At 41.8% G+C, this 27,669-nt stretch overlaps 1 protein-coding gene across 1 annotated transcript in view; it reads right to left on the reverse strand.

Annotated features, from left to right (window-relative positions):
- Positions 1–21,209, reverse strand: part of GALNT3 (polypeptide N-acetylgalactosaminyltransferase 3) — a 37,048-nt gene extending 15,839 nt beyond the window's left edge. The window contains exons 1-4 of the mRNA XM_075831105.1: positions 21,020–21,209; positions 4,870–5,458; positions 3,623–3,795; positions 1,206–1,355 (exon numbers count right to left, since the gene is read on the reverse strand). Of these exons, the coding sequence (XP_075687220.1) occupies positions 1,206–1,355; positions 3,623–3,795; positions 4,870–5,369 (823 nt within the window). The 5' untranslated portion in view covers positions 5,370–5,458; positions 21,020–21,209. The remainder of the gene's footprint in view (positions 1–1,205; positions 1,356–3,622; positions 3,796–4,869; positions 5,459–21,019) is intronic.
- Positions 21,210–27,669: the final 6,460 nt, after the last annotated feature.

The following is a 27,669-nucleotide window of genomic DNA, read 5'->3' on the forward strand; positions in this document are numbered from 1 at the left end:
TCGCTGCGGGACAATTGTCCCGTACTGTAATCATGTTTTCAGTACGGGACAGTAGTTCCACGGAGAGGCAGGGACTCCTAGCGTCGTACATAACTATGATGCTAGGAGCCCGGCTCCCTGCACTGTTTTCGGTCCGGGACTTGCGGCCGAAATACGTTCCGTCCATTACGGACGTAACATGCTCGTGTGAACCCAGCCTTACACAGACAGCGGGGACACTCCTTCGAAGTTTTAAAGTGAATGTCCACTTCATCATCCTGTAGTTTGAGGCCCGAAATTCTGCGCTGATTAATTTCTTTATACATCTTTTTAGGGATCAAAGCTCCAAATCCCCTGCTTAGACATAGGTCTAAAAGAGAATACATTGGCATCCTGCAGTCACCACTAGAGGGAGCTTAGGAGCTTACTGCATAAGATTTTGCTTTAACAGTGTGCAGTAAGCTCCCTCTAGTGGTGGCTACAGGTTGCAGCATAAATCCCATCTATATGATGTCACATCCAGCGGTCATGTGATGATATCATGTGACCGATGGACCTGACCTAATTTGAACAACATTTATCCACATAACACATCGCCTGCATAACTATGGATCGGTGACTCAAGTTAAACTACACTTAAAGCCTCATGCACACGACCGCATTGGTTTTGCGGTCCGCAAAACCACGGGTCTGTAAAAAAAAAAAACCTTGTTGTGCATCCGTGTGTCATCCGGATTCATGGATCCACAAAACTTCACCAGTATTGGCGAATCCTCCGATCTGGACCGTAAAACGACTTGTCCTGAGTTTTTGTGGTCCAGATTTGTGGCCACCGCACCGATCCGTATAAATCACGATCGAGTGCATGGGGCCATAGAAAAGAATGGTTCTGCAATTTATACGGAAAAATGCGGACAGATTGCGGCCGTAAAAATGCGATCGTGTTTGTGAGGCCTAACTGTAAAATATCAGAAATTCACAAAGTACAGGTCTCATACTGCCTACCGCGGTGTATAAACGCTACCATGAGTGCAAGCAAAGACTGATTTGGTTATAAACTGCAAGCAACTCAAACATCATTGAGAAAGAAGATTATCACATAATTACGACAGAAAAAAAATGAGGAATTGAAGCCTCAGTAAGGGGGACCCTAGAGTTCCTCTTTGACAGCTTCCAGTTGGGGTACATTATGTCATATACTATAATGATTCACCACTATTACTTACAATGCGCATCCAGAAAGGTCAGAGTGTCTCCTGTTGCTACCGAGGCCCCGAGCAATCGAGCGGAGATCAGTCCTTTTCTTTCCTTCTGTCTGACCACCTTCACAATCTGAAACGGCTTTACGTACTCATCCAGCTTATCCTTTAAATATTCTGAAGGTAAAAAAAAAGATAGTCGTATTGTTGTAAACCTTTAGAGAAATCTTCATTTTTTTTACTGTCAATTACATGTCCTAACAAGATTAGTTATCGCGATATGATCGACATGTAATACATGTCGCAGAGATTTCCCATTGACATGCCTGTAAATAATACATTTATAATTAAAGACGCTTATGAATATACAGGGATGAGCGGCGCTACATAAGCGGCTACGGTTGGCTTTTGCCTGGTAGGAAGCTCCTCTCCTGTGACACAGCTGATGGGCCGTTCCCATGTTACAGGTGAGATATGAGAATAGAACAGAATTAGGGGAACGTGCAGGAGTCAGTACCAATGCAATGCAGCATCCGTACCAATGCGACGCAGCAGGCAGTGTCAGTACCAATGCGACGCAGCAGGCAGTGTCAGTACCAATGCGACGCAGCAGGCAGCGTCAGTACTAATGCGATGCTGCACTCATCAGTGCTGCGTCATCACATAGGTACTGACACTGCCCGACGTCAGTACCTGGAATGACCCACCGCATGAAGAGATAAGCTGAAGGGGACCCGGTGGGGAGAAGAGAAGTGGTGAGGTAAATGTGTAAGCGGAAGGGGGTACTCAGATCAGGGGGACAAGACGCAAGGTTGAGGACTGGAGTGTGAATCTACATTCCTACACTACACAGACTGAAATCTACACCAGATTCTGCTTTAATTGACACCAGTTTTCTGGCGTAAAATTATAATAAATTTGTTGTTACGAAAAAAGCCTCGTCACTTTTCTCATTATTTTCGGAAAGTGGCGAAATCAGTTTTTTTTGTTACGCAACAAAAAACCCTGGAGTAAACCATTTGCTATATTCTCCCCAATAAGATGTGAAGTCCAAGTCAAGAAAAATGTAGCAGAATTATCAATGTATTTCTGAATGAGGATGGACTATAAAAAAAGACACACTGTGACGCAACATCAGTAATTACAGGACAGGATACTGTACATAGGCTATGTAAACCGCAAAAGGATATCCGAAAGTATAAGCTGAATTTTACAGCATGAATCCCAATAAAGCTGGTGAGGTGGCAGTTTCCTGCTGATGTTATTCACGTATATCACTTAAAACAAATCATCAGCGAACGCGAGAATAAAAAATAAAAATGATTGAATGAAGAACTTCTTCACGGCTTCTAGATACCAACATCTGTTTCAAAGCAGATCATAAGCTGCAGTCGCAGTAGAAGTTCACTTTTTATCAACATGCAAAATTCTGTGCTAAATAATTTCTTGAGGATGAGGATTAATAGCTTACTGTATATTTTGTTATTAGTTCTCAATAGTATAATAATTAGTGTTCAATATATGTGGCTGCGCAGCTCTCTCCATTCATTTCTATAGTAGTTCCAAAAACAGCCGAGCACGCTTACTCGACTGTTTCCATAACTACCACCTTGCCATCCATTCTTTGCCTGGAGGCAGCTGCAATAAATGTCTAAGATAGGAATAGGTCTATGTTCACATCACGGTTTTTGGCCTACGTTTGACTTATGTTAAACGAAGAAAGTGACAGATGCCTAACAGTGGCATCATCACTCACACTTCCATGGTACCCATTTAACGTGTTCGTCGTGAACCTCATGATCCTTTTCATGACGTATCCGTTAAACGAATACCATTAAAGCCTATGGGTGACGACGCCACTGTTAGGCATCCGTTATCCAATTAACGCATCTGCCATGAAAAGCTATTGAACAGCTCATGACATATCTGTTTAACAGATTCCTTGGACAGGTGCCTTTTAGGGGCATCCGTCACCCACAAACTGCCATGTTAAAAAAACATATACGTGTTAACATATACTTTTTTTTTTGCTGGATTCCTCTGGATGGCATAGTGTAGTCTACTAAGCTACTCCATACCTATTTTTAGCGGTATACTGACATATGGAGACAATGAAGTCCTATGGATACATTAAGCGTGTGCGTCGGGAGTTCTACCAACGTACATGCTGAACGTAAATAAAAAAACATGATGTGAACAGGGCCTTACTCCTTAACGTTATGTCTATGCAGGTGATTTGGAGCCCCTCAGTAGAAAAAATAATGGAGTTCTGAGCGCTATAAAGATATAATCAGCACCGAAGTTTGAATCGATTCAGATTTGAAAAATGGCGTTTGACAGTGAACATTTACTTCGATTATAATCTAGTTTTTAAAAAAACATTTTTAATATGACAAAAATAGGAGAAAAAAAAAAAAAGGTTAACATTTTCCCTTCCACCTTACCATCTGTACTGGCGTCGTCCACCATAATGATCTCCTTCAGAAGAATGGCGGGGGATGTGTACATGACGCTGTGTACCGTGCGGAGCAGCGTGGACCAGGCTTCATTGTGGAACACGATTATGATACTGGTCGTGGGAATTTGGGGACAACGCTTAAACTTTTGCTCAATGCACCTTTAAAAAGGTAAGAAAAAAAAAAAAAGTACAAAAAATAAGGTTAAATAACTAAATACAATCCAAGTTATGTAATATTCTAATTTACAATATGTTCTGAATCAGTCCCCAAGCTTAGATTTCAATTTCTGGAGGTAGAAGGACTGTGTTGTGTATGGTTTCACATGAATCCCCATACAGTACAGTATATACATTTATTGAATTTTATGTATACAGTGTGTTTATAGTCTCCGCTGTATGAACCTTCAGGTCCACCTTACATTTTCTGCTCAGGAGGAATTGGAGCAGCACTTCTCTTCTTAGAGACTATTCGTCTATGGCAATCTTTTAGTCCCATAACCCTGTTCTATGCAGTAAGATCAATAGTTTCCTTACACATTTTTAAATTAATAAAGCTTAAATTTGATTCATTATATGTTCCCTATCCCATAGTAACCAAAAACATAGATAAGTGGAGGAATCTCACCAGGAATAGAAATTGTGCACTCTATTCACCACGTCACAGGACCAGGGATTGCTTGTACCCCCTCCCCTCACTTCCCATATTATTTAATAGAGAAGTGTTGAATGACCCTTGGGCGGTTTCCTAGCTTTTATTTACGAACATTGCGCTCCGTGTGGAAGAAGGAATCAGTAAATAGTTCCCTTATCTCTAAAAGGCCCCATAGCATCCACAGGGGCCACCTTTATGGTAAGTGCACTCTTTAAGGGGTTGTCTGGTGTAGAAAATCCATTTTACAATACTATAATAAGAAATTCTGAATTAAATTATGTGGATACCCCGGACCCTTATCTATTACCAGAGAGGAGAGCAGCTACAAAGAGCACATATCTACATCACACGGACATCCAACTGATTTCACTAAGTGTTGAAATTACTGTGTAATGCTTCATTTCTCCTGCAGTGGTGCTGCAGGAAAACTGCCGAGTTATCCCACAGATTACCATTGATCGCTGTGAGTCCCAGCAGCAGGCCACCCAATGTTTAGCTTATTTTCAGGGAACACTAATGCAAATTGCATTTCAGATCATATGCAAACATTCAGAAAAATAACATCAAAGAGAAATGCTTACTCAGGTGGCCTTGTGTCAGGTCCCAGGTCTCGGTAAAGTGAAATTCTATCACTAGCAAATGCATTAAAACAATGTTTTTTCTCTCCTTCTTCTCTTTCTTTCTCTTCCTCTGGGCTAAGTTTACCCACTTTAAATGGCTTTCCAGATGCGCCAGGGGCTTTAGGGTCCAGGGGTGGTCGTTCAAGGAAAGGTTTCAACTCAGCTGCCGTGTAATAACCCGGTAGACAATGTCTTTTGCCATCAGTATCCAATTGTTTTTCTGGTGCGTTAATCTGCATTTTTGGCACCGAGTCCTTAAAATTATTTACAGCCTCTATCATCATGTCCAACATTTTTTTCTTTTTGACAGAAGACCCTTCATGTCCCGCAAGCTCGTCCATCTCTCGGTCAACGACCTCTTTTTGGATTAAAAACACAAATCCCATGAAAATAAGAGTTGCTGCACAGAGTTTCCAGTGCATAAAGCGCTGGCCTAACACAAGCTTCTTAAAGTTTGTCATTTTTTGTTTTGGTTTTTTTGGGACTAGGAAGAAAAAGTGGTCTACTGTGAAAGCTTCATTACTGAGGATGCAAAGTCATCGTTCCAGACCTGGAATATAAGACAGATTGTTGAGGGACCGATAAACATGAATTACATAACAGTGCAGCTTAGAAGACTAGCAACTAGAAGACGATCAGTGATCAAGTAGTGATCATCGAGGAACAAAATTAAAAGGTGTTAAAGATACATTAAGTTAAATGCATTGTCTCATCTCAATGTCCTAAAGGGGGTCCTCTGAGCCAGAGCCACTAACTAGTAGGGGCTATTGCAGCCCCGGCCCGTCCATGTATTACCTAAACAGCCATTTATTCGAATGGCCAACATGTAATACTACATTTCCCCTGTAGTGGCACTGCAGGGGAAATAAACAGCATTAGTGTTGTTCAGGATTAGAAAAAAAAATAGGATTTCAAAATAGCACCACACCTGTCCACAGGTTGTATGTGGTATTGCAGCTCAACATCTTTCAGTTGATTGGAGCCCAGCTGAAATATCAGAAACAACCCATGGACAGGCGTGACACTTTCTCTGAAAGAAATAAGCCATGTTCTTCCAATTCTGGACAACCCCTTTAAAGCCTTACTCCTAAAAAAACAGGTGTGACTGCAGCTAAGCCAAAATCCCATCTACCCCACATGTCATACTCTCAGGGGTCCAAGGAGCTGAAACATCTGAACTTCCCTAGTGGGTACCTTACACCATAAAGCCGATTTAGTCATCCCTGTGTCCGTCTGTGACATAGAAGGAAACTACTGGTTGGAAGACACCGACTTGTCTTGTACTGGCCCTGGGTTACAACATGTCTTATAGCTCATTCTCATACAAAGCTGCATTCAATTTTACAGACTCATAAACTAACATCTAAGCAGCCCCTGCTGGTTCGTTACATGTATCTTTATCTACAGATATGCATTCTGGGAAGTGAAGTCCTTATAATCGGTATTGTACAATAATAGGATGTAGAAGAGAAAAAAATAAAAAAAAACAAGCGCAGGGTGTTGAGATTTACAAGATTAGCGGAGTTGTTACGATTTGACTTTTGTGTTATTCGCTTTTGCATGGGGCTTCCAAATTTTTTGACAGCAAATATAGCGCAGTCAATGGGGATTCCTCAGAATTCATTGGGATCCATTTAAAAACGTATTTGGCATAGCAGTCATGGCTCGGTTCATGAAAGGAAGCCATGTGGGTCTGTTAACAGCATGTTGACTAAATGCAACAGAATTATGAATGCAGCTCTGGACCACCGGGGTACATTTATAAGTAGTCACAGTTTTGTAACCGTTTGACAAACATTTTCCTAGACTGTCTATGGACTTTATTTCCTCTTTTCATTGCTGCCATTTTTTCATGGATAATTATTTTTCTTTCATGGACATTTTGTTGCTAGTGAAGTGCATCAAAGCAAATGAAAAAGTGTGCTTAATACTCAAGTGATATGCAGGCAGCGTGCCAGTGTAATAAGACCTGCGGCTTATAATACAGTTCTATGGGAGTTTTTTTAAAAACGGGAGAATTAATGTATCTATTAGGGCTGGACAATTAATCAAAAAATAACCGAAACCGAAATTTTGCGCAATTAATAGAAGTCATCTTGTGCCTTTCGGTTTTTTCAATTATTTATCCTAGCCATTATTCTGTGTGGAGGGCAGCTATGGCTGAACGGAAACCAACGCTGATGTGAACAGGCCCTAAGACCAGAGAAGACTGTTAGTGGGCAGCAATAGGGGGTATCATTCTGTGTGGAGGGCAGCGATAGGGGGCATTATTCTGTGTAGAGGGCAGCGATAGGGGGCATTATTCTGTGTGGAGGGCAGCTATAGGGGGCATTATTCTGTGTGGAGGGCAGCGATAGGGGGCATTATTCTGTGTGGAGGGCAGCGATAGGGGGCATTATTCTGTGTGGAGGGCAGCTATAGGGGGCATTATTCTGTGTGGAGGGCAGCGATAGGGGGCATTATTCTGTGTGGAGGGCAGCGATAGGGGGCATTATTCTGTGTGGAGGGCAGCGATAGGGGGCATTATTCTGTGTGGAGGGCAGCGATAGGGGGCATTATTCTGTGTGGAGGGCAGCGATAGGGGGTATTATTCTGTGTGGAGGGCAGCGATAGGGGGCATTATTCTGTGTGGAGGGCAGCGATAGGGGGCATTAGTCTGTGTGGAGGGCAGCGATAGGGGGCATTAGTCTGTGTGGAGGGCAGCGATAGAGGGCAGTGTCAGGTGTATGTTCTATACAGTAGTATACAGCAGGCTCGGGCGATAAATATAAATTCAATGGTGTAGCATGCAAATAGAGGGCGTGATGTGAAAAAAGGGTGTGGCCTAAATAATAGTTCATTAACGGTAATCGAGGTTACATGTTCAATTAATCGTTATTTTGATTAAGGTCATAATCGCCCAGCCCTATTATCTATCACGTTAAAACAGCTCATCTCATAAAGACAACTCATTCTATATGCCATGTTAGTCATATGGATGTCATGGGAGGAGGGATTTCTAGTTGAGACCCACCCTTATTAGCCAGAGAGGAGAGCTGCTAACAAAGACTTTGGAAGATCTGTCTGGTCAGTATATTACATGGTCGGCCATTCATTTCAATGACTGTCACTGCATTACCTTTTAGCGGCTTTTACGGCCGCCGTTTCCTCTGGTCATAAGAGCAGATCAACGGGAGTTTTTGAAGTTTGGATTTCTAGCAATCAGTCGTTCTATGGACTAGCTTCCATTTTAAAAAGGGGTTTGTCTTTATGTCTTTTTATTTCAAAAAGATATTCAAATAGGAGCATGAAATAAACAATTTATATTATATTAAATATTATGTTTAATATATTATTTTTATAATTAAACTTATTTAGATAAACAGTTATGTCGTGATTTTCAAAAAACAAAACAAAAACTAGGCAAAAAAGCTCATGCACGCGCCGTTTTATACAAAGGGCTTCTATAGAGGTGCATGGGTCCTCTAGTCTGGCTTTGTATATCTCAGATTTCCTAACCAGGCTTTTTCTGTTGGATTCCATACAAACAAGGAACCGTGGCATGCTCACTCGGATGTGGCATACAGAAGCCTACGGAGGCCGTCTGACCCTGCCATGTGCATGAACCCTAATAGCCTATAAAATGATGAGATACTGGAGAATATTTACTAAGAAATATGTGCCAGAAATTGCACCTAATTATGTGCTTTGGAAATGTCTTCCACTTTTCTTTACAATTTTGAAAATGGTCTACAAAAAAAAAAAAAGGAGCATGGGTAAGAGTGCAACAAGTTCTCAAAGTGAGCTATTTTTTGGGTGTAAATATTAGTGTAAGGTATGCCAGACAAAAAGTGACGTAGGGCAGAAACTGCTTAACAAGCCTAGCAGGTTGTGCCCAATTTTTAGAACAGGACCAGATGCCCTCAGATGGCTGGAGGTTACTCACGCCATAAAATTTCAGAATTCCTATTATTAATAGATTACATAACAATCTGAATTATAATGGTAAAATGTATGTTGGAAAAGTTCCATTACAATTAGCTGGAAGCAAAAAGATACGGCTAAATTCGAAATTCACAGCTAAAGTCCGTCGTGTACATGAGTCAACAATCCTCAGCAATTTGCCTTCTCCCACGGTAATCTTGAAGACATGAACCATTTTAATCTCCAGCCCAAGCAATGTCAGGGGCATGTCAGACACTTAACAGCCCATTATGTACAGAGTGAGTTGGTTAAACAGGTGTGTCCATATACAACGTCACACTCCTCCTCATCACAGCTGTCTGACAGAAACTATCCCACACAATGAGCAGAGAAGGAAGATGCCTGTGTGCAATGACTCCATTAGAGGCTGTGTTCACACACGTTGGTCACGTCGCAGTTTTTACCAGCATACTGCAGCTAGAACAACACAGCTTCGTTAATCTTATTTTGCTTTGATCTTGCACAAAAACAAGCAACATTACGCCGTGTGAACACCAAAAGTAGTTGATTATCTTTGCATCAACGTAGCTATATGAAGTCTTGTTGGTTTTTTTTTTCCGCAGGTAATGTTTTAACTTTTTCATTCTGTCATGTCTTCCTTTTTTGTTATTTTTAAACGTCGTTTGTTGCTGGCCAAAAATGAGTACATATTGTATGGGTTATGGAGATATCAAACATGCGGGGGTTAATTTATTCTATAGGGTTTCTAACAAATTAAACAGATTTTATGTTGAAAATTTTGCGGTGTCATTTTGTTGTTAAAATTTTATACACTTGTACGGTGTCGCGATCAGGTTTGATTACTGGCACTAAAGGGGTTAACATGATTGGCATGCCAAAAGGGACATGATGAGTTATTGCTTTGTCAGAGACAAGTCATCCCCATAGGGAACAATGACAGCTATAGGTCATTGCAACACAACATGAATTATCATCCCCTGCAACTTTCATTACTTCCAATGGAAACTGGTCAGATAAATAAAAATATAAAAATAAGGCTCACAAACAACGTTGCCTGTTGTGATATCTCATGAAGATCTGCCCCGTGGCACAGACCAGGCCGATGTAGGTAGACTGCCATTGAAGAGAACACATGGTACAGTCTTCATCTTGGCTCCATAAAGTCTATGTAAACTCTATATTTATTTTAGCCAAACCCTTAAATAAACAAAGTAATCCGTAAAAAATAATAAAGCAGCCGGACTACACTATTGCTTCAGCCCAAAAAACGGAAACCTGCAGGAAGGGAGCCAGGGGGTTTTACACAGGATGATTATCGGGCAGACAAGCGTTTATAGAACGCTCGTTGCCGATAATTGCTCTGTGTAAACAGGGGAACGATCAGCAGATGAACGAACAAACGCACGATCATCTGCTGGTCGTATCGTTTAAAAAAAAAGTAAAAGATTATCGTTGTCGGCAGCACATTTCATTGTGTAAACAGGGAGACGCGCTGCCGACATGATAACGTATGGGGACGATGGAGTAACGACCGCTCATCCCCATCCATAGTTCCGTGTGACAGGAGCAAACGACCGCGTTCAATGATGTCTCGTTGATCGGCGCTCGCTGCACCGGCCGATTATTGGCTGGTGTAAGCACAACTAATGCAAAAACAAAACCCACTTAAACGTTTACTTCCGTTCTCATTGTCCTCTGACAGATCCGCTAGAACATGAGGCACGAAGCCTAAGGCTGGGTTCACACGACCTATTTTCAGGCTATGCGCCAAATTTAGTACCCCTTTAGTTTACACCTCACTAGACAGCGACATAAAATGTGCCATATTTATTAATGGCGCGCTCCATTCTTTTGGCGCAAAATATTGGTATAAAGTACGCCAGCCAAGAGGTGGCATAAGGAAGTGAAAAGGGTAACATTGCAGCAAGATGCGGCACATTTTCATGCAAGTTTTAAAATCTGTTCTATAAACTAATAGATTTTGCTGAACAGATTTTGCTGTTGGTTTCATTCACTCTCCTGCGGTAAAAATTAAAGCAGATTAACTGCAGATTTTGGCAGCATGAACCCAGATTTAGGGCTATTACTGTTACTTGCTGCATTGTATTTTTTCTTCTATAAGGGTATGTTCACACCTTTTCACCAAAAAATAAAAAACTGCACAACATTTGTCCCTAGAGATCAGTGTTGCTATACCAATGCGTGGTACAGAGACATCTTCCCATGGGTTTACTGCATGACTCAACTATCGCGTCTACGTCTAGTCTGCATTTCCTACACACAATAATCTGAAGTGGCCTCATGGACACGGCACGGAGACACTCTGCGTATTACTGTACTGCTCTGTCAGTTGCCATATGTGCGGAGTAATTCTCCCGTAGAAACATTACTTCTAGGGAAGAAAATTTCAATACATCCGGTATTCCTTGGAGCATGCCGCAATTGTCAGATTTGTGAGGAATCAAACAGAAAAAAAAACACCGTATTCATCTGTATGAAATCGAAGGCACAGTAAAGGCCCCATGCACTTCTAGGGTGCGTCATTATGGCTTCTTATTAATAAAAAAGCCATGTGCACGAGGTCTAGCTTAGACGGAGTCCCTGTAGCATGGGGCGGATTTAGTGAATATGGCACCCAGGGCAACAAGCAAAGTAGGCCGCCCGCTTGCTATTTTTGGACAGTTCTTTTAATGTCTAACCCACATAATACTGCCATATATTTACCACATAATAGTGCAATTTAATTCCGAAATCATACCATCATATACTTCTAAATAAAACTGGGAGGTTTTAGATTGCTGCTGAGGTTCCGTACCTTGGGACCCTTGACTATTGCCCAGGTTTACACCCCCTAAATCCAGCTCTGCCTGTAGTATGGAGCCGCACAGACTCCTACACATTGCTGTACACTTTGGGTCATGCTTACCCGCTACTATTTTGTTTTTTTTATGGTTGACAGGTAGCTACATTGGAGTGCTGCTATGATCAGTGACTAGATTAGCTGCATTGTTTATTGGAGTCTGAAGTGGTCGGAAATCAACCTCACGTCTCAGTAACGGGTTATTGCCAACTCAGACATTTATGGCACATCTACAGTATGTGCCATAAATGTATGATGGATGCGGGTCCCAACTCTAGGGTTTACAGCTATTTCGAGAATAGAGGTCAGCCGACCCCCGTTTTGCCTGGGGAGGCTACCAATGGCTGCAGATTCCAGGCGGGTACTAATGGAGAAGAGGTCACACGCTTTAAATTCTCTGAGAGTTACGGAAACAGCCTAACAGTGCTTGACTGTTTTAGTAACACCTGTAGAAGAGAATGGAGAGCTGGAACCTGCTTTTATCAGACATTTAGGGCGTATCCTGTGAACATGACATAAATGTCTAAGTTGGGAATACCCCCTTTGAAGGCTCAGGCAGCTGCGGCTCTGCTTGTACAGATTGGCTGCTTTGTATTAACACAAGCCCACCACAAGCTCTCCAGGAAGTGAATGCATGGGAAACAGGTTTCCTTTACAGCAAATATAAAACGATTATAAAACTAAAAGCAACTAAACCGTATATTAGAAAAAGAGGAACATTAGCTTCAATAAGGATATCTGTTTTTAACAAAACAAAATCAGTATAGTAAAGAGAATATGCCCAACTCATCCACTTCATTGTAAAAATATTAAATTCTGCAAGATCCTGGACTGAATTCGGAGGTTCATATTAGAAGCCGTCTATACTGACAATTAACTTTATGAGAAATGTTGCATGAATTTCAGAGACACCGGTTTGCAGGAATGTTCAATAATTAACTTATTATTTAATCAAGAGTTATGTGAGTCAATAGGCGAATCCATCGTAAGTGGATGGAATAAGTTTGTGTAAAACAGGTGCCACCCATGTTACAACATCTTTATCACTAATTATATATATATATATATATATATATATATATATATAGAATTTTTAGGCGCATGAAAGAAATACAGCACTAGGTTTGCATCTGTTGAACAGCTATAGCAGGGAATTGCTTGAAAAGCTGGTGTGAATACCTGAAATGATATCAATAAACTTCAGACCACATTCATAAAATAGTAGTGATGGAACCGCAGGGTAATGGTCAGTGAGGTCCGCAACGTTTACACAAGAAAAGTTAACATACAGCAGATTGAGAATCCGCAGCCCAAATCAATGTCTGCCGATTTTTTTCTTACAGCGTGTAGATAAGAATTATTAAATCTCATCCACTTTGCTGCTACTGTAACACGCCACGGGATCTCCGCACAGAAACTCCAGACGTAAATTCCGCTGTATGTACGCATTGTGTGCCGGAGCCCTAAGACCATATTCACCTGGTAGAAAATTCATGCGGATTCCGACACGTTTTCCATGTCGTCATCAGCGTGTATTCCATTTGTTAAAAACCTCCAATTGTTTTCAATGAGAATTTGGGGGGCAAATTTTTCAGCAAGCAGAGTGAAAACTTCATCACTGCAAAAAATAAATACATTTGATGTCACTTTTTGATGCGATTTCTGCAGTGTATTCCGCAGAGAAAACAATGTCGTGTAGCCATAGGCATATTAGCCCCATTGATTTAGGGGCAGCTTTTATTGCAAAATATAAATATGGGGTTCAACCTCAGATTTCTGCCATGGAATCGTGGTCAAATCTGCCCTGTGACCATGACCTTAGAGTAGCCACACAGGTACCAGATTTGTTGCATGGTTTCTACAGCATTTCCACATTTTCTACATTGAAAAGGGTCAAATCCGCAGTAAACATCCAGAACAGAATGAGCATGATGCGTATTAGAAAATCTGCAGCGTGCTATAATTTCTGCATGGAAAATGTTCAGCAGCATGTGAATAAAATTTTTCCAGTGTCATCCACTTGCCTGCAACAGTCGTCAGCTGCAGGCTTTCCTGCATGCAAATCTGGAAGGAAAAGCCGCAACAAATCTGCTACGTGTGCAGGGGGCCTAAAAGTACTTTATTCTTTGTTGCAGAAACCTACTTATACATCACCTGTCGCAGTTTCACTCCTGCACTTCGAAACACTGCAGCACATAAGTGCATGCGTAGTTGCTCTGAGCCGGTGACTATTCAATATGAACACGCCACATGACTAGAGTTGGAAGGACTCCGCATCACACCACGGCCAAATGGCGTCGCATGGTGATGAGGGAAGTGCGGGTATTTTTTTTTATTTTTTACTTTAGGAATATTTTCTGGAATTCCGGTAAACCCTTTTTTGTTAATTGGATACTATAACATTTTCTACACCCTACTTCTAGTCCCCCTGCTAAAGGCAGTGAGCCCCATAATAACATATTAGAGAATTGTAATGGAGGCAATTTTTCGAAACATTCTGGTAGGTCCATCATATTATAACCATCCCACCCAAAGAACTGAGCGCATATCACTAGGATATGCAATCACTTAATGATCAGTGGGGGTCCGACCTCTTAGACTTCCACTTATCCCTGGAACAAAGTGAATTGGGCTGTGTAGCAGATCCATGCACAGCAGGATAGAAGCCATATAATGCAAAACTGTGAAGGAGCTTAACTAGTGCGGAAGTGCCATTTATTTAGAGGAAGTTCGACCTCCATGAATTAGGAAGTGATGGCTGGTTTTTCCAGTTTAGGTATCAATGGGGACTAAAGCCAAGGGGACATTCCCTTCATCCCTCTCACACACAATATTCTTGTCAACAAATGGATTTTTGATAGATGAAACGATTAAAGAGTAATTGTAATTTCAACAAACTTTTGACATGTCTTAGCGAAATGATCGGTGGGGGTCCAGGTGCCGAGACCCTCAGCGATGGCTAAAACAAACAGGCAAGAGTGCTACCTAAATGCTCTTTTCCTCTTCGGCTGCGATCGGCAATCCTAGTATGCCTGAAGACGGGCTCACACCGAAAGTCTGTGAGCACGTCTTAAGCTTGACGACCCAACCGATCAAAACTTCTGATGTAACTATGACAAGTCCAAAGTTTGCTGAAAGGACCGTTACGCTTTAAAGCGGTTATGCGGGGACCAAAAATTATTAGCAGTGTAGTCACTGCAGTATGTGAGCACACTCATTAATATACATCCCGGTCTTCAGTCTCTCTCATTGAGATTTTCATAGCGATGCCGGGGGACCGGAAGTCTAGTTGTGCAGCCTTCTTTGATGACGATACGACTCTTAGTCATGCGACCCATCCCATTGTACTCCATGTACAAGCAGGAGCAGTAGTACAGCGAGTACATGGAGTACAGCGGGGTTGGTCACATGACGAAGAGTCGTATCGTCATCAGAGAAGGCTGTGCAACAAGACTGCCAATCATCCAGCAGCGCTATAAAAATCTCAGAACCAGCGTGATGGGGGACCGGAATGTATATTAGCGGGTGTACTCACATACTGCAGTGACTACACCGCTAATAATTTTTGGTCCCCGCATAACTCTTAAGCTATAGCCAGTGCAGTCATACCTCGGCACTGGGCCCTTCTGTCACATAAGGCCTTATTCACACGAACGTGTATTTCGTCCGTGATACGCGCATGAAAATCACGCACGTCGCACGGACCTATGTTAGTGAATGGGGCCGTTCAGACAGTCCGTGATTTTCACGCAGCGTGTGTGCGCTGCATTAAACTCACGACATGTCCTATACTTGGCCGTTTTTCGCGCATCATGCACCCATTGAAGTCAATGGGTGCGTGGAAATCGCGCACGGCACACGGAAGCACTTCCGTGTGCGTTTCGCACTACAGTAGTAAAATAAATGAATGAAAAAAGAAAAACACCTCCTGCTTTTATGTTTGTAAACATAAAAACAGTGTCATCACGCTGCCATATGCGCGGAAATCACGCAGGCACGCACCAAATACTCATGCCACATGGAACTTTTGCGCGAGCAAAACGCATCGTTTTTGCACGCGCAAAACGCACACGCTCGTGTGAATCCGGCCTCAGACATGTAACACCGGTGTTATATATAGCACACGGTGGGTGGGGGGTTCATTACAGTTTTTCCACTGGGTCCCAAAAGCTTCACGTTACACCTCTGGATGAGCCAGCATGAAGGATGGTCTAGAGTTGCAGATAGCCACTGGTTTTCCAGTATATCTCTAGCACTGGTCCATAATTATAGGTACAAGACCAGTACAAGATCAGAGAAATCCCCTAAGAGCTTATTACGTAACATCATGTACACAGTGACAAGTCAGAAAACAATTGCAGAACGTATTTATTTTCTGCAAATGAAAGGAAGTAATGCAATAATTATAAAACTGCCTCTAGTATTATACGCCTCAGAACCAGGTGTCCGGACCCTCGTGAACTCAGTAATGGTCTCCTAACTACCATTAATTAAAGGGCTTCTTTGCTATTAACAATCCTGACTTGTTAGAAGGGTCCCTTGAAAATAAGCTGATCACAAAGTGTCCCCCAGCTGTAATCTGTGGGGAAACGTGGCAGTAAGTTTTACATTTCCCTGCAGTGCCACCATAGGGGAAATTAAGAATTACACCATGTCCATTCATATCATAAGGCTGTCTGTGTAATGTAGGACAGGTCCTCCAGGACAGGAGACACCCTTTGTAACCACTCTCCACTCTGGCCAAGAGATGAGGGTTCTGAACAGAAGACTTCCATCTATTAACTCAGAATTCCTTAATAGGGGATAGGACAATGGGTGTTCAAAACTGGACAACCCCTTTAAATTCAGACTTCCTGTTCTGCTGTGGTTTTGCACAGCTTGAGGTCCGCAGAGTCCAAATGTGACGACGACTTGCAGTGAGCAATCAGATTACAGATCTTTTTTTTTTATTTTTTAAAGAGGCTGATTGATGCAACCTGATTGGTCACTGCTCCACTTTTCCTATGGGGCACGGGAAAAGAATTAGGCTATGTTCACACAATATACGTTCAGGCTGAAAATTACGAGGCTGATCGAAACATTTGTGGAGCGGATTTTCCAAAAACTTTTTACCAAGCATATTTTGAGGCGTATTTCCGGAGCGTTTTTTTGACGTGTCAATAGGAAGTGGGAAAATCAGTTTGTAAAACGCGTTTAGGGTATGTGCACACGTAGTGACCAAAAACGTCTGAAAATCCAGAGCTGTTTTCAAGGGAAAACAGACCCTGCTTTTCAGACGTTTTTTTGACCAACTCGCGTTTTTCGCTGCGTTTTTCGCTGCGTTTTTTACGTCCGTTTTTGGAGCTGTTTTCATTGGAGTCTATGAGAAAACAGCTCCAAAAACGTCCAAAGAAGTGTCCTGCACTTCTTTTGACGAGGCTGTATTTTTACGCGTCGTCGTTTGACAGCTGTCAAACGACGACGCGTAAATAACAGGTCGTCTGCACAGTACGTCGGCAAACCCATTCAAATGAATGGGCAGATGTTTGCCGACGTATTGTAGCCCTATTTTCAGACGTAAAACGAGGCATAATACGCCTCGTTTACGTCTGAAAATAGGTCGTGTGAACCCAGCCTTAGAAGTGACAGGTCACTTTCTTTTGCAAAGCGTTTTTTAAGCAGCGTAAAAATACGCCTTATATGAATTACATGGAATATTTCCCATTAAAATTAATGTGAAGCTGCTTGCAGGTGTATTGCAAGTATATACGCTTTTCTTGGCATATACAACAAATGTAGGCCAATAAACATGTTCAAAAAAAAACTTAGACCTCCGATGGATGTCTATGACGAACACCATCCGTTGGTCATCCATAACCAATAGACAAGGTAAAAAAAAAAAAAACACACTTTTTTTTTTTTTAGCGGAGAGCACGAGATTGTACTGAATTGGTATCCTGACAAGTTATATAACAATTCAGGAAAAGTTAAAGGCGCCCGGTTTCAGCAAACAAATGTAATTTTTTGTATAATTAAAAGTTATACAAGTTTCCAATATATTAATTCCTCATGTTTTCAAGATCTCTGCTTGTTGTTATTCAGTAGGAACATTGTTTACTCCTAGTAGATAAAATTCTGTCCATGGTCATGTGATGGACACACAGGTGCTGGGAACTTTAGAAGACGCAGCTCTGATGCACGTACTGTAACGAGCCGCGCACCTGTGTGTCCATCACATGACCATGGACATAATTTTATCCACTGGAAGTAAACAATGATTGTTCCTACTGAACAACAACAAGCAGAGATCTTTAACCCCTTCATGCATACGGATGTGCCATTACATCCAGGTGCGGGGGGTGATGTTTGAAGCGCGCACACGCGCTGAGCGCGCTCCATATGCTGCGGGTGTCGGCTGTATTTTACACCGGACACCCAGGACTAACAGCCGGGACCAGCGATCGCGCTGTTCCTGATTGTTCAACCCCTCAAATGCTGCGATCAATCGCGACCGCAGCATGAGGCATTGAAAACCAGGGGGTGGCCCCCTCCGACAGCTCATCCTCCACCCCGCAGTGAGATCAGGAGGTGACAACGGTTGTTATGGCAGCCCAGGGGCTTAATAAAAGCATTATGGCTGTCAGAATGTGGCGACACAAATTTTTTTTTTTTTTACGAAAAGTTTAATCAATAAAAGTAGTAAAATATAAGAAAAACCTATATAAATTTGGGATCACCGTAATCGTATTGAGCCACAGAATAAAGATAAGTTGTTGTTTTTACCACACGTTGAAAGCCGTAAAAATGAAACCCAAAAAAGGGGTTATAACCATGAGGCATTAATACAGAATGTATATTGGAAAATTGTAGCACTTTTATTTATAAGAAAAAGAACATACATTTTCTGAAACTGAATCTGTATACAATCTGTGTGTATAGGTTTTTTTTTTTTTTTTATAAACGTACAAACTTATCCAAGATGACACGACCAGCCAGTGAGAATACACATCATGGGAAACAAACTGAAGGACGATAACGGTCTATTACTGACAGCACAGATATAAAGTCATTGTAACAATGTCAGCAGTGTACACCGGCGCTGACAGATAACAATGACTGGATTCTATACCAGGGACATGTGATGCCATCCAATGTGCGTCTGCTGACAATGACACAAATCTGAGGCATAATAAATCACCTCAGTGCTAAAGTGACACAAAGTAACAAAGAATAAAATAAAGTGTCATTTTACTATGGGTTTTCTATATGCAGAACATTTACATGATGTGCGCCAAATTCACTAAATTTTGAACGACAGATGATTGTACATTTTATACTATATGTTGTATTTTCTATCTTTTTGGCATTTAGGGTTACTTTGCATGAAGAGGCTGTTTAGTTTTATGCAAATAAAGCTTAACGATGTAGCAGAATTTAGTTTCCCAGATGTAGCAGTAGAGAGTTTGTCATTTGATCACTGGTTTTATGTAGGACTGCAGGTGAATTTACATGCAGACACTATGGAGCCCTAAAGAGAATGAATTGCTTGTATATCGTCATCGGATACGCCATAAAAGAGTGATCAGTGTAGTCTACCAAATGGGATCCCAACTAATGCCAAAACTAAAGGGGAACCCATCCCCCATTCTCGTCAGGGAGGTAACTGTACAAGCCAGTTACTCTACAGAAATCAATGACCACAAGGCCCCAGCCACACGACTGTAATTTTGATCCGCAATTACGTATCGGTAATTGCGGATCAAAATACTGGTCCATTCATCTCTATGGCCCACGGACACCTTCCCATATATTTACGGGAAGGTGTCCGGGCCGTAGAAACGACCCACAAAAAATAGAACATGTCCTATTTTTTGGAATTTACGGACCGTGCTCCTATACTTTATAATGGTAGAGCGGTCCGTAAATACGGGTGGCAGTGATTACGGCTACGGCCGTGTGCAGGGGGCCTCCGGGTGCAGTCACATGTGGCATACTTGCTTTGTATTTCCGCAGTGTAAAAATACGCTATGGAAAACTGTACAATGTATGCCTATAGGAAAAACATTCTGCAACGCAGACGGATTTCTCTAGTTCTCTCATTGCGGAAGTTTTCTTCCATAAGGTTACATTGTAACGTTTTCTGCAGCATATGTTTTCGCTGAAAAAATACAAGGCAAATACGCCACGTGTGACTGCACCCTTCGAGTGCTGCAGAAAACCGTACAATTTGAGCCTATGGGAAAAAGATTTTGAACGCAAGAAATTGGTGTTGCGGAATATTTTTCACGTTAGACATTGTACAATTTTACACTGCGGGAATACAAGGCAAATACGCCCTGTGTGACTGCACCTTCACAAACACAATAAGGGTATGTTCACACGTAGTCAACAAAAACGTCTGAAAATCCAGAGCTGTTTTCAAGGGAAAACAGACCCTGCTTTTCAGACGTTTTTTTACCAACTCGCATTTTTCGCTGCGTTTTTCGCGCCGTTTTCGCGGCGTTTTTTACGTCCGTTTTTGGAGCTGTTTTCATTGGAGTCTATGAGAAAACAGCTCCAAAAACGTCTGAAAGAAGTGTCCTGCACTTCTTTTGACTAGGCTGTATTTTTACGCGTCGTCGTTTGACAGCTGTCAAACGACGACGCGTAAATAACAGGTCGTCTGCACTGTACGTCGGCAAACCCATTCAAATGAATGGGCAGATGTTTGCCGACGTATTGGAGCCGTATTTTCAGACGTAAAACGAGGCATAATACGGCTCGTATACGTCTGAAATTTGGCCGTGTGAACATACCCTAAATGACAAATTCACTGCATTACATCTGTAGAGGAATACGATTTTATCAACTACAACCTGGGAGCGGCAAGGAAAGAGTTAACCAATAATAACAAATAAAAAAAAAACTTTAAAAGGAACTTGCACATTGGTGAATAAAACTTCACACATTTAGAAGAAGTGCCGCAAGAGATACGTACGGCCACAGTTAATAATATGGAATATTCTCGCAATGGGACATGGCTTTGTCTTCTCTGAGTACCTGTTATCAGCAGTCCTATGTAAACATTTTCCTTGCAAATGTGAAATCATCAATGAACTCAACAGAACACTGCCCCTAGTGGTGAAACCCATCTACAGCAGCATGTCCTGTGCATTGAGAACTAGATCAGTGGTCAGCAACCTGTAACTCTCTCGTTCTGGTGTAAAACTACAACTCCCAGGCTGTTTTGCCAGTCTGCTGGGAGTTGTAGTTCCACACATCACTGACTTAGATCGTGTATTACAGGCAGTGATACATTTATTGTAGACGAGGGGAAGTCGCAAAGTTTCTAGGAAGTTGTGTACTCACAGTGATGGAGGGAGGCGGCAGGGGCGGCTCTCGCTTCTGGACTTGTCCTGACTTTGGAGCTCTGTGCCGGGCTCCGGGATCCTGCTGAGGGAGGGAGGCAGGTGACGTAGGGGGATCCGGGTGGAGGCTGGAGCGGGCGATGATGACAGCCCGGAGAGGAGGCAGCAGATCTCGCTTCCGCTTTGCTGGACCCAGGTGAGACGAGGCTGCAACGTAGTCAGGGCGAAGTCACCAGTGCGCAGGCGCGACATACTCACCTGCCCAACGCCCTTACCTGTCACACAGGTGGCCGAACAGGAAGAGCCTGCAAATATCTATCTCTCTCATATCTATCAAACATTTATCTATCATCTATCTGTCTATCGATCTCATATCTATCTGTCAATCAATCAATCATTTATCTATCTCTCTATCATCTCTGCTACATCTGTGCATCTATCTAATATTTATCTAATTATCTATATATATCTATTTAATATTTTCTATCTTTCTAATATTTATCTATGTAGTATTTATCGGTTTATTATTTATCTATCTAATATCTATTTGTTTGATATTTATCTATCTCTGCATCAATCTATCTACCGTTAGTATACGTTTACTTCTCTTCTGTCAGAGGAAGAGAGGATCAAAAGATTAAACGGAAAGCAACGGTTCCGTTAGAATTACCATTGATTTCAATCTTTTGTTTCAGTTGCTTTTCTTTTGTCTCCTTTCGCTAGGTTTCTGTTTTTTTTCACATTTGATCTTGTTTCTGTTTAATCTTTTGATCCTCTGACAGAATAGAGGTAAACATATACTAACGGTAGTGTGAACTTAGCCCTAAACTTCAGGCTGATGTGCAAAGAATAACACATGGTAATTCTTATTTACAGGATAATGCTACTTTTTCTATGTAGATAGATTAGATAGATAGATAGATAGATAGATAGATAGATAGATAGATAGATAGATAGATAGATAGATAGATAGATGAGCAGCACCTTGGCAAAAAAAAAAATGATCTGGGTGCCAGCGTATCTGACCTTGATCCAGGTTCCAAAGTTATACAATAAAAGAAGAGATCACAATACTCCAACAGCATGAATGTCGTGTAGTTTATTCACACGTGGAAATAAGTGTCATCCCTCTCACAGGGACTTATTCAACTTTTTGAATAAATCGCTGTGAGAGGGGTAAAATGTTGTATTAAACTACACAACATTTATTCATGCTGTTGGAGTGCTGCGATTTCTTGTTTTAGATGGAGACAGATGTAGCAGAGCTGATGTGTCATTTGGATCATTTCACCCTAATACCACAATGGTAAATTAGAAATGACAAGTGTTTTCTGGCATCATTGATGTATGTATGAAGGTCCCCAAATTACAACTGATTTATGAAACATTTCTCTCAATTTTCTATTTTCAACTTTCACCATATCCCTGACCAGGCGTACTGGCTGGAGCAGTTCACCACCACTTGGCTACTTCCCTATTACACGTGTGACATCTTTAATGTCGTTTATCACAGAAACACCATTTCCCCTTAAAATTAATAAAAACAAATGCCACACGGTTACGTGTAGTTCACCATGCTGGCCTAACAGCCCGTCACACCTCTACTATTCGATCTAAGCGGGGTATCAGTATGTGGCTGCTGGCACCTTATATAAGCCTTCTCTGTGTGCAATGATAATACTAAGTAGTTACCCCCTCATGAATGGTGAGCGAATGTTCATCAGTATTTTACACCTGTGCGACCTCCCTCATGTGACAGTGCGGCTTGTCTGCATCCTGCTGGGAACTGGTGTTTTAGGCTTTGTTCACACATAGTGTATTTGCTGCGGATTTTCTGTCTGGATTTGCAGATGGAAAATCTGCAGTGTATCAAAGTAACAGCAAAGTGGATGAGATTTTAACAAATGTCATCCAAACACTGCGAAAAAAAATCTGCAGAGAAAATGTTAATAAAATGACCGGCATTGCGGAATGGTTGAATTTTGTTGTATATTGTAAGTAAAAATCCGCAACAAACAGCAAATGTTGCGATTTTTGCAGCGAATCTACAGGAAAATGTGCAGGTAGGGGGAAAAAAGACCTAATTCCTGTATGAAATAGAAAAAAAGTCCATACTCAACTCCTGCGTCATTGCCATAGGGATAGCTCCTTCTTTCCTCAATTGTTCTCCCGGGTGTCTGCCTCCTGTGATGACGCTGTAGCGCAGGCTGCAGCGGTTGATTGGGACGCAGCGCCATCACAGGAAGCTGGCTGCACGGAGGTGAGACAGGAGGAGCAGGGATGCAACGATATGGGAGGTATATTTTATTTTTTATTTTTTTTCAGCATTGCTTAATCGTGCCACCCGGAAATTGGCACCAAATTTGGGGTGAACATTGGGTTGGAATTCCATGCAGGTTCTAAATTGGATACCCTGCAGACTTTCTGTGATTTGGTTATGCGTGTGTGGGGAGCTGTGTTCAGTGCAGTTATCAAATTGTTTGTTGATGGCCACGCAGATTTGCGGGTAAAACTGCTGTTTAATTTTCAAAACCGCGCAGCCATTAGTAATCAATTAGAAAGCCGCATTGACTTGCGGGAAGACCGCATGGCGGCACAGTTTTTCTTGAATCCAGTCTGTACCTCGTCCACACTGTGGCTGCAATGGTGTGTCCCCAGGCTACTGCATCCAGCCGGGAACTGGTGCATTAACCTGTAAAGAGTCTTCAATTTGTGGCCCTTTGTCTACAATCTTGTATCAGGGAATTCCAGTAATGGAAATATTAGTGGCGCCAAAGGGATCTCTATAATTTTTGAAAATTGTCAAAGGTCTAAGGTCATGGACGTCACTGAGATGAATTTCATGCGTCTCTTTATAATATGTTAGAAAGTCATTTTAGGGGGGATTTCCTCTTTAAAATGACCATTTTATATATCTAGACTATTGGCCCCATGTACGGTAATTAGCACATAAATACTCTGCATATCACTTTAATAAAGCCTGTCACCAGAACTAATGTTATAGCTCGCCTATGTCATATTATGGCTTGTAATACATTGATATGTGTCACCTGATAAGACACAGAAAACGGGCAACCGGTCAGCAGCAGTTTTAGACCAGCGATTCCACGTGCCAATGCAAATGCCTTGCAATATCACATGTAATATATTCCCTTGGCATTGCAATCACAAAAAATCTGTGTATACAAATATAAGCCTGCTCCTACTATCTCAGGTGCATATCGCATGTGAGTGATATCTCTGGCTTTAGGATGACGCAGACAAACCTGCTCCCCTAATGCAAGATTTCTACGCCACCGTCAGTAAAACGGCACACTGCAGAATATAACCGGGCCAGCACTTTTTCCAAATAGGGTCTGAGGCGGCTCCAGTCTATTCCTAGTCATTGTCTGGAAACTGTGATGTCATCTGGACGACGTCCAGTACAAGACTGGCTGCAGTAACTTTAGTGGTAACCACGAGTTATCCTTGTAATTATTACGAGCCAACGCTAATAATAATAATCTCAGTAAGGCCAGGGCTACACCTAGACTTTCTGTAGTGCTGCTGATTTATTTTAACCATTGAGCTACAGGTGTCACTCGAGAGTTAAAATCAATCATTCGCACTACAAAAAGTCTCAGTGTATAACTGGCCTTATGGCACTAGAAGGACTAGATTTTTCACACATTGAAACGACTCAACACAAACTAACTTATCATATAAAGGGGTATCTTATAATTTAAAGGGGTATTCTTGTAATAACAAATTATTACCTAGAGTAGATAAGTCATAACTGTTTAATCCGTCAGGAAGCTTTCGGGGTGCTGCAGTTTTAGTCAGTCCGGCTTTGAATGGAGCAGCAGGGCACATGCTCAAACGCTGCTGTATACATCTCGTATTGGCAGCAGTCTTGCAGCTGGGGGGAAACTGGGTACACGGGACCCCAGTTCTGGCAATCGGTCGGGGTCCAAGCGATCGAACCCCACCTAGCAGTTATCGCTTATCCAGTCATTGGGATAATTTGTTCTTACTGGAATACCCCTTTAACTCTGTATTTGCAGAGGATTTGAAGTAAATAAGACAAATGGAGCTCTGACCGCTATAAAGATATATTAAGAAATTAACACAGACCAAAAAAACAACATGATGATAAAAGTTTAATTGTTTACTTTAAAATCTGAAAACTTACTTCTACAAAATATAAGGGTCAAATGTGAATGGAGAAGTGGCTGCGTGGGTGTCCTACGTGACTTTTTATTAAAAGTCATGTTAATGTTATGTCCATATGCAACGGTGGCGCTTCCCTTTAGTAAAATTCTTCACCTATACATGTAAGGGCTTATTTGGGTGACTGTATATATAGTCCGTGTGACGGCTGTTTTTTTAACAGGTGTCACACGGCTGCATGTATTTCTATGGGGCTATTCACACGGCCGTTGTTTTAACGGACCGTATGAAGGACCTGTGAAAAAATGGGACATGTCCTATTTTATTCTATTTTCACTGATCTCTCAATAGACTCAAGTCTATGAGGGATCCGTGAAAACGAGTCCCACATGGGTGCGAATCGGACGTGAAAAACGTCCATCTGTATATAGCCTTCTAGACGGGCTGTTTTCTGCACTTCTCACATATTTGTCTATAATCACAGATATCAGTGGGATCATCTCATGACTGCGGCCGGAGAGCTCTGGCTCATCACGGACGCCGTCATTTGATGAATACGACAACTCCTAAGAATGAGTCATCTACAACCAGTACGGAATTAAAAACAGCACAAACCTCAAGCAAATAGCAGCAGACGACGTTATAATTATAATCTTTTATTTTCTCTGCCTGTTACTCATGTTTCCCGGCTGCTGTGTAGTAGTAAAAAAAAATGACAAAAAATCCCAAATTAACTTCTAAAGTTCTGAAGTGGAATACAGTAGAAGCAAAATGGTTCACCTGCCAGCCATCGCTCCTAGGAGGCCGACGTGCCCTCATCTGACATGCCCCAGTAACGGAGTAGCATTTATCATTGGTGGCATAGTGCTGTCCAAAAGGAGGGGGGGTGTACTTGTGTTGGGGGCCTGGATGTCACTGACTTTAGACCCCCCAGATTACTTTAGCCTAATGATTGGAAAGTGTGAATTAACCACTTTACCAGTCTAGACCACCAGGGATGTTACCATTAACCTCTTCACTACCCTAGACCATAAGGGATGTTGGCATTAACTCCTTTAATACCCTAGACCACAAGGAATGTTGACATTAATCTTTTTACTACCCTAGACAACCAAGTATAACATTAACCCCATCATACTAATCTAGAACCGCAGGCTTACTACCTTTATAGACCACCAGGAATAAAAATATTTGAACCCTTAAAGGAGTATTCCCATCTCACACTTTTATGGCATATCCACAGGATATGCCATAAATGTGTGATAGATGTAGGTCCCTTATCTGAGATCCGCATCTATGTGAAGAATGGGGTTCCCCAACCCCCAGCCCAATTACAAAAGCGGCCAATGGCCGCGCCACTCAGGTGGAGAATGGATGAAACGGGGGCCGCGCATACACATGGCTCTTTCCATTCTGTTCCGTAGGAGTTACGGAAACAGCCGAGCTAGCGAGCGGAGAATACTCCTTTAAGCCACACTACGAAAGTTCATGATTAACCCCTAAACCTCTTATAACTTCAGCATTCAAAAATCTATTCTAATGATATGCATTACTGAACCAGAAAAAACAGAAGCAGCAAATACAGTATATGCCGCAAATAAATGCACTTGCTTCTTGGATCCCCCACAGGTTAAGCAATCAAATATGACCAGTTGTGGCCAGCATTATTCTCAGTAACGGATAGTGTTCCCGGTATAGACGCTCATGCAGGAAAGCTGTATGAACGCGTGCTCTGGACTTGTGCTGATAAGCAAGGACTTACTATTGCAGTTTGCCTCCGCACTATTTTCTGCAGTACTGTAGATGTATATTCAATATAATCTGTGTTTTGCTACCCGATGCTGTTTTCACAGCGGAATAGGCTACAGAAACCGTGCCAAGAAGTGACAGGTCACTGGTATTTTTTTTTTTTTTTGCAACTCCGCCTACTGAAAATTCATTGGAAGCAATGGGAGGCTTTTTTTAAAAGTAAAATTCACACTGGTTTTGAGTCTGAATTTTCCTCTGTATGAACAAGGCCTTACTGGAGCTGCTTGAAGTCAGTGGGGAAAAATTTCCAAAGACATTTGAGAATAGACAGTTTCAAAAAGCAATATGAGATACCCAAGAAACCTGCAACTAAACAGACATACACGGACAGTTTTAGGACCACTTTCACACTTGTGTATTGTGGTCAGTATTTTGCATCAGTATTTGTAAGTTAAAACCAGAAGCGGAATCTACAAAAAGTAAAAAAAGTATAATGGAAAGTATTACACCTCTACCGTATTTTGGATCCAGTCTGGTTTTGGCTTACAAACACTGCTGCAAAATACTAACCAAAATATCCAAATTTGAAAGGGACCTTAGTGTAAGGTTACGTCGAAACAGCATAAACACTGCAGAATTTCCGTCCGAAAATTCTGCATAGTTTTCGCAAGAGAAATTGACATGCTACAGATTGAGAATTCACACCACAGGTCAATTTCCGCACCTGTTTTGTGATGGTTTTTCTGCAGTGAG

Source organism: Rhinoderma darwinii, chromosome 6 (genome assembly GCF_050947455.1).
Source record: "Rhinoderma darwinii isolate aRhiDar2 chromosome 6, aRhiDar2.hap1, whole genome shotgun sequence".
Classification (NCBI taxonomy): Eukaryota; Metazoa; Chordata; class Amphibia; order Anura; family Rhinodermatidae; genus Rhinoderma; species Rhinoderma darwinii.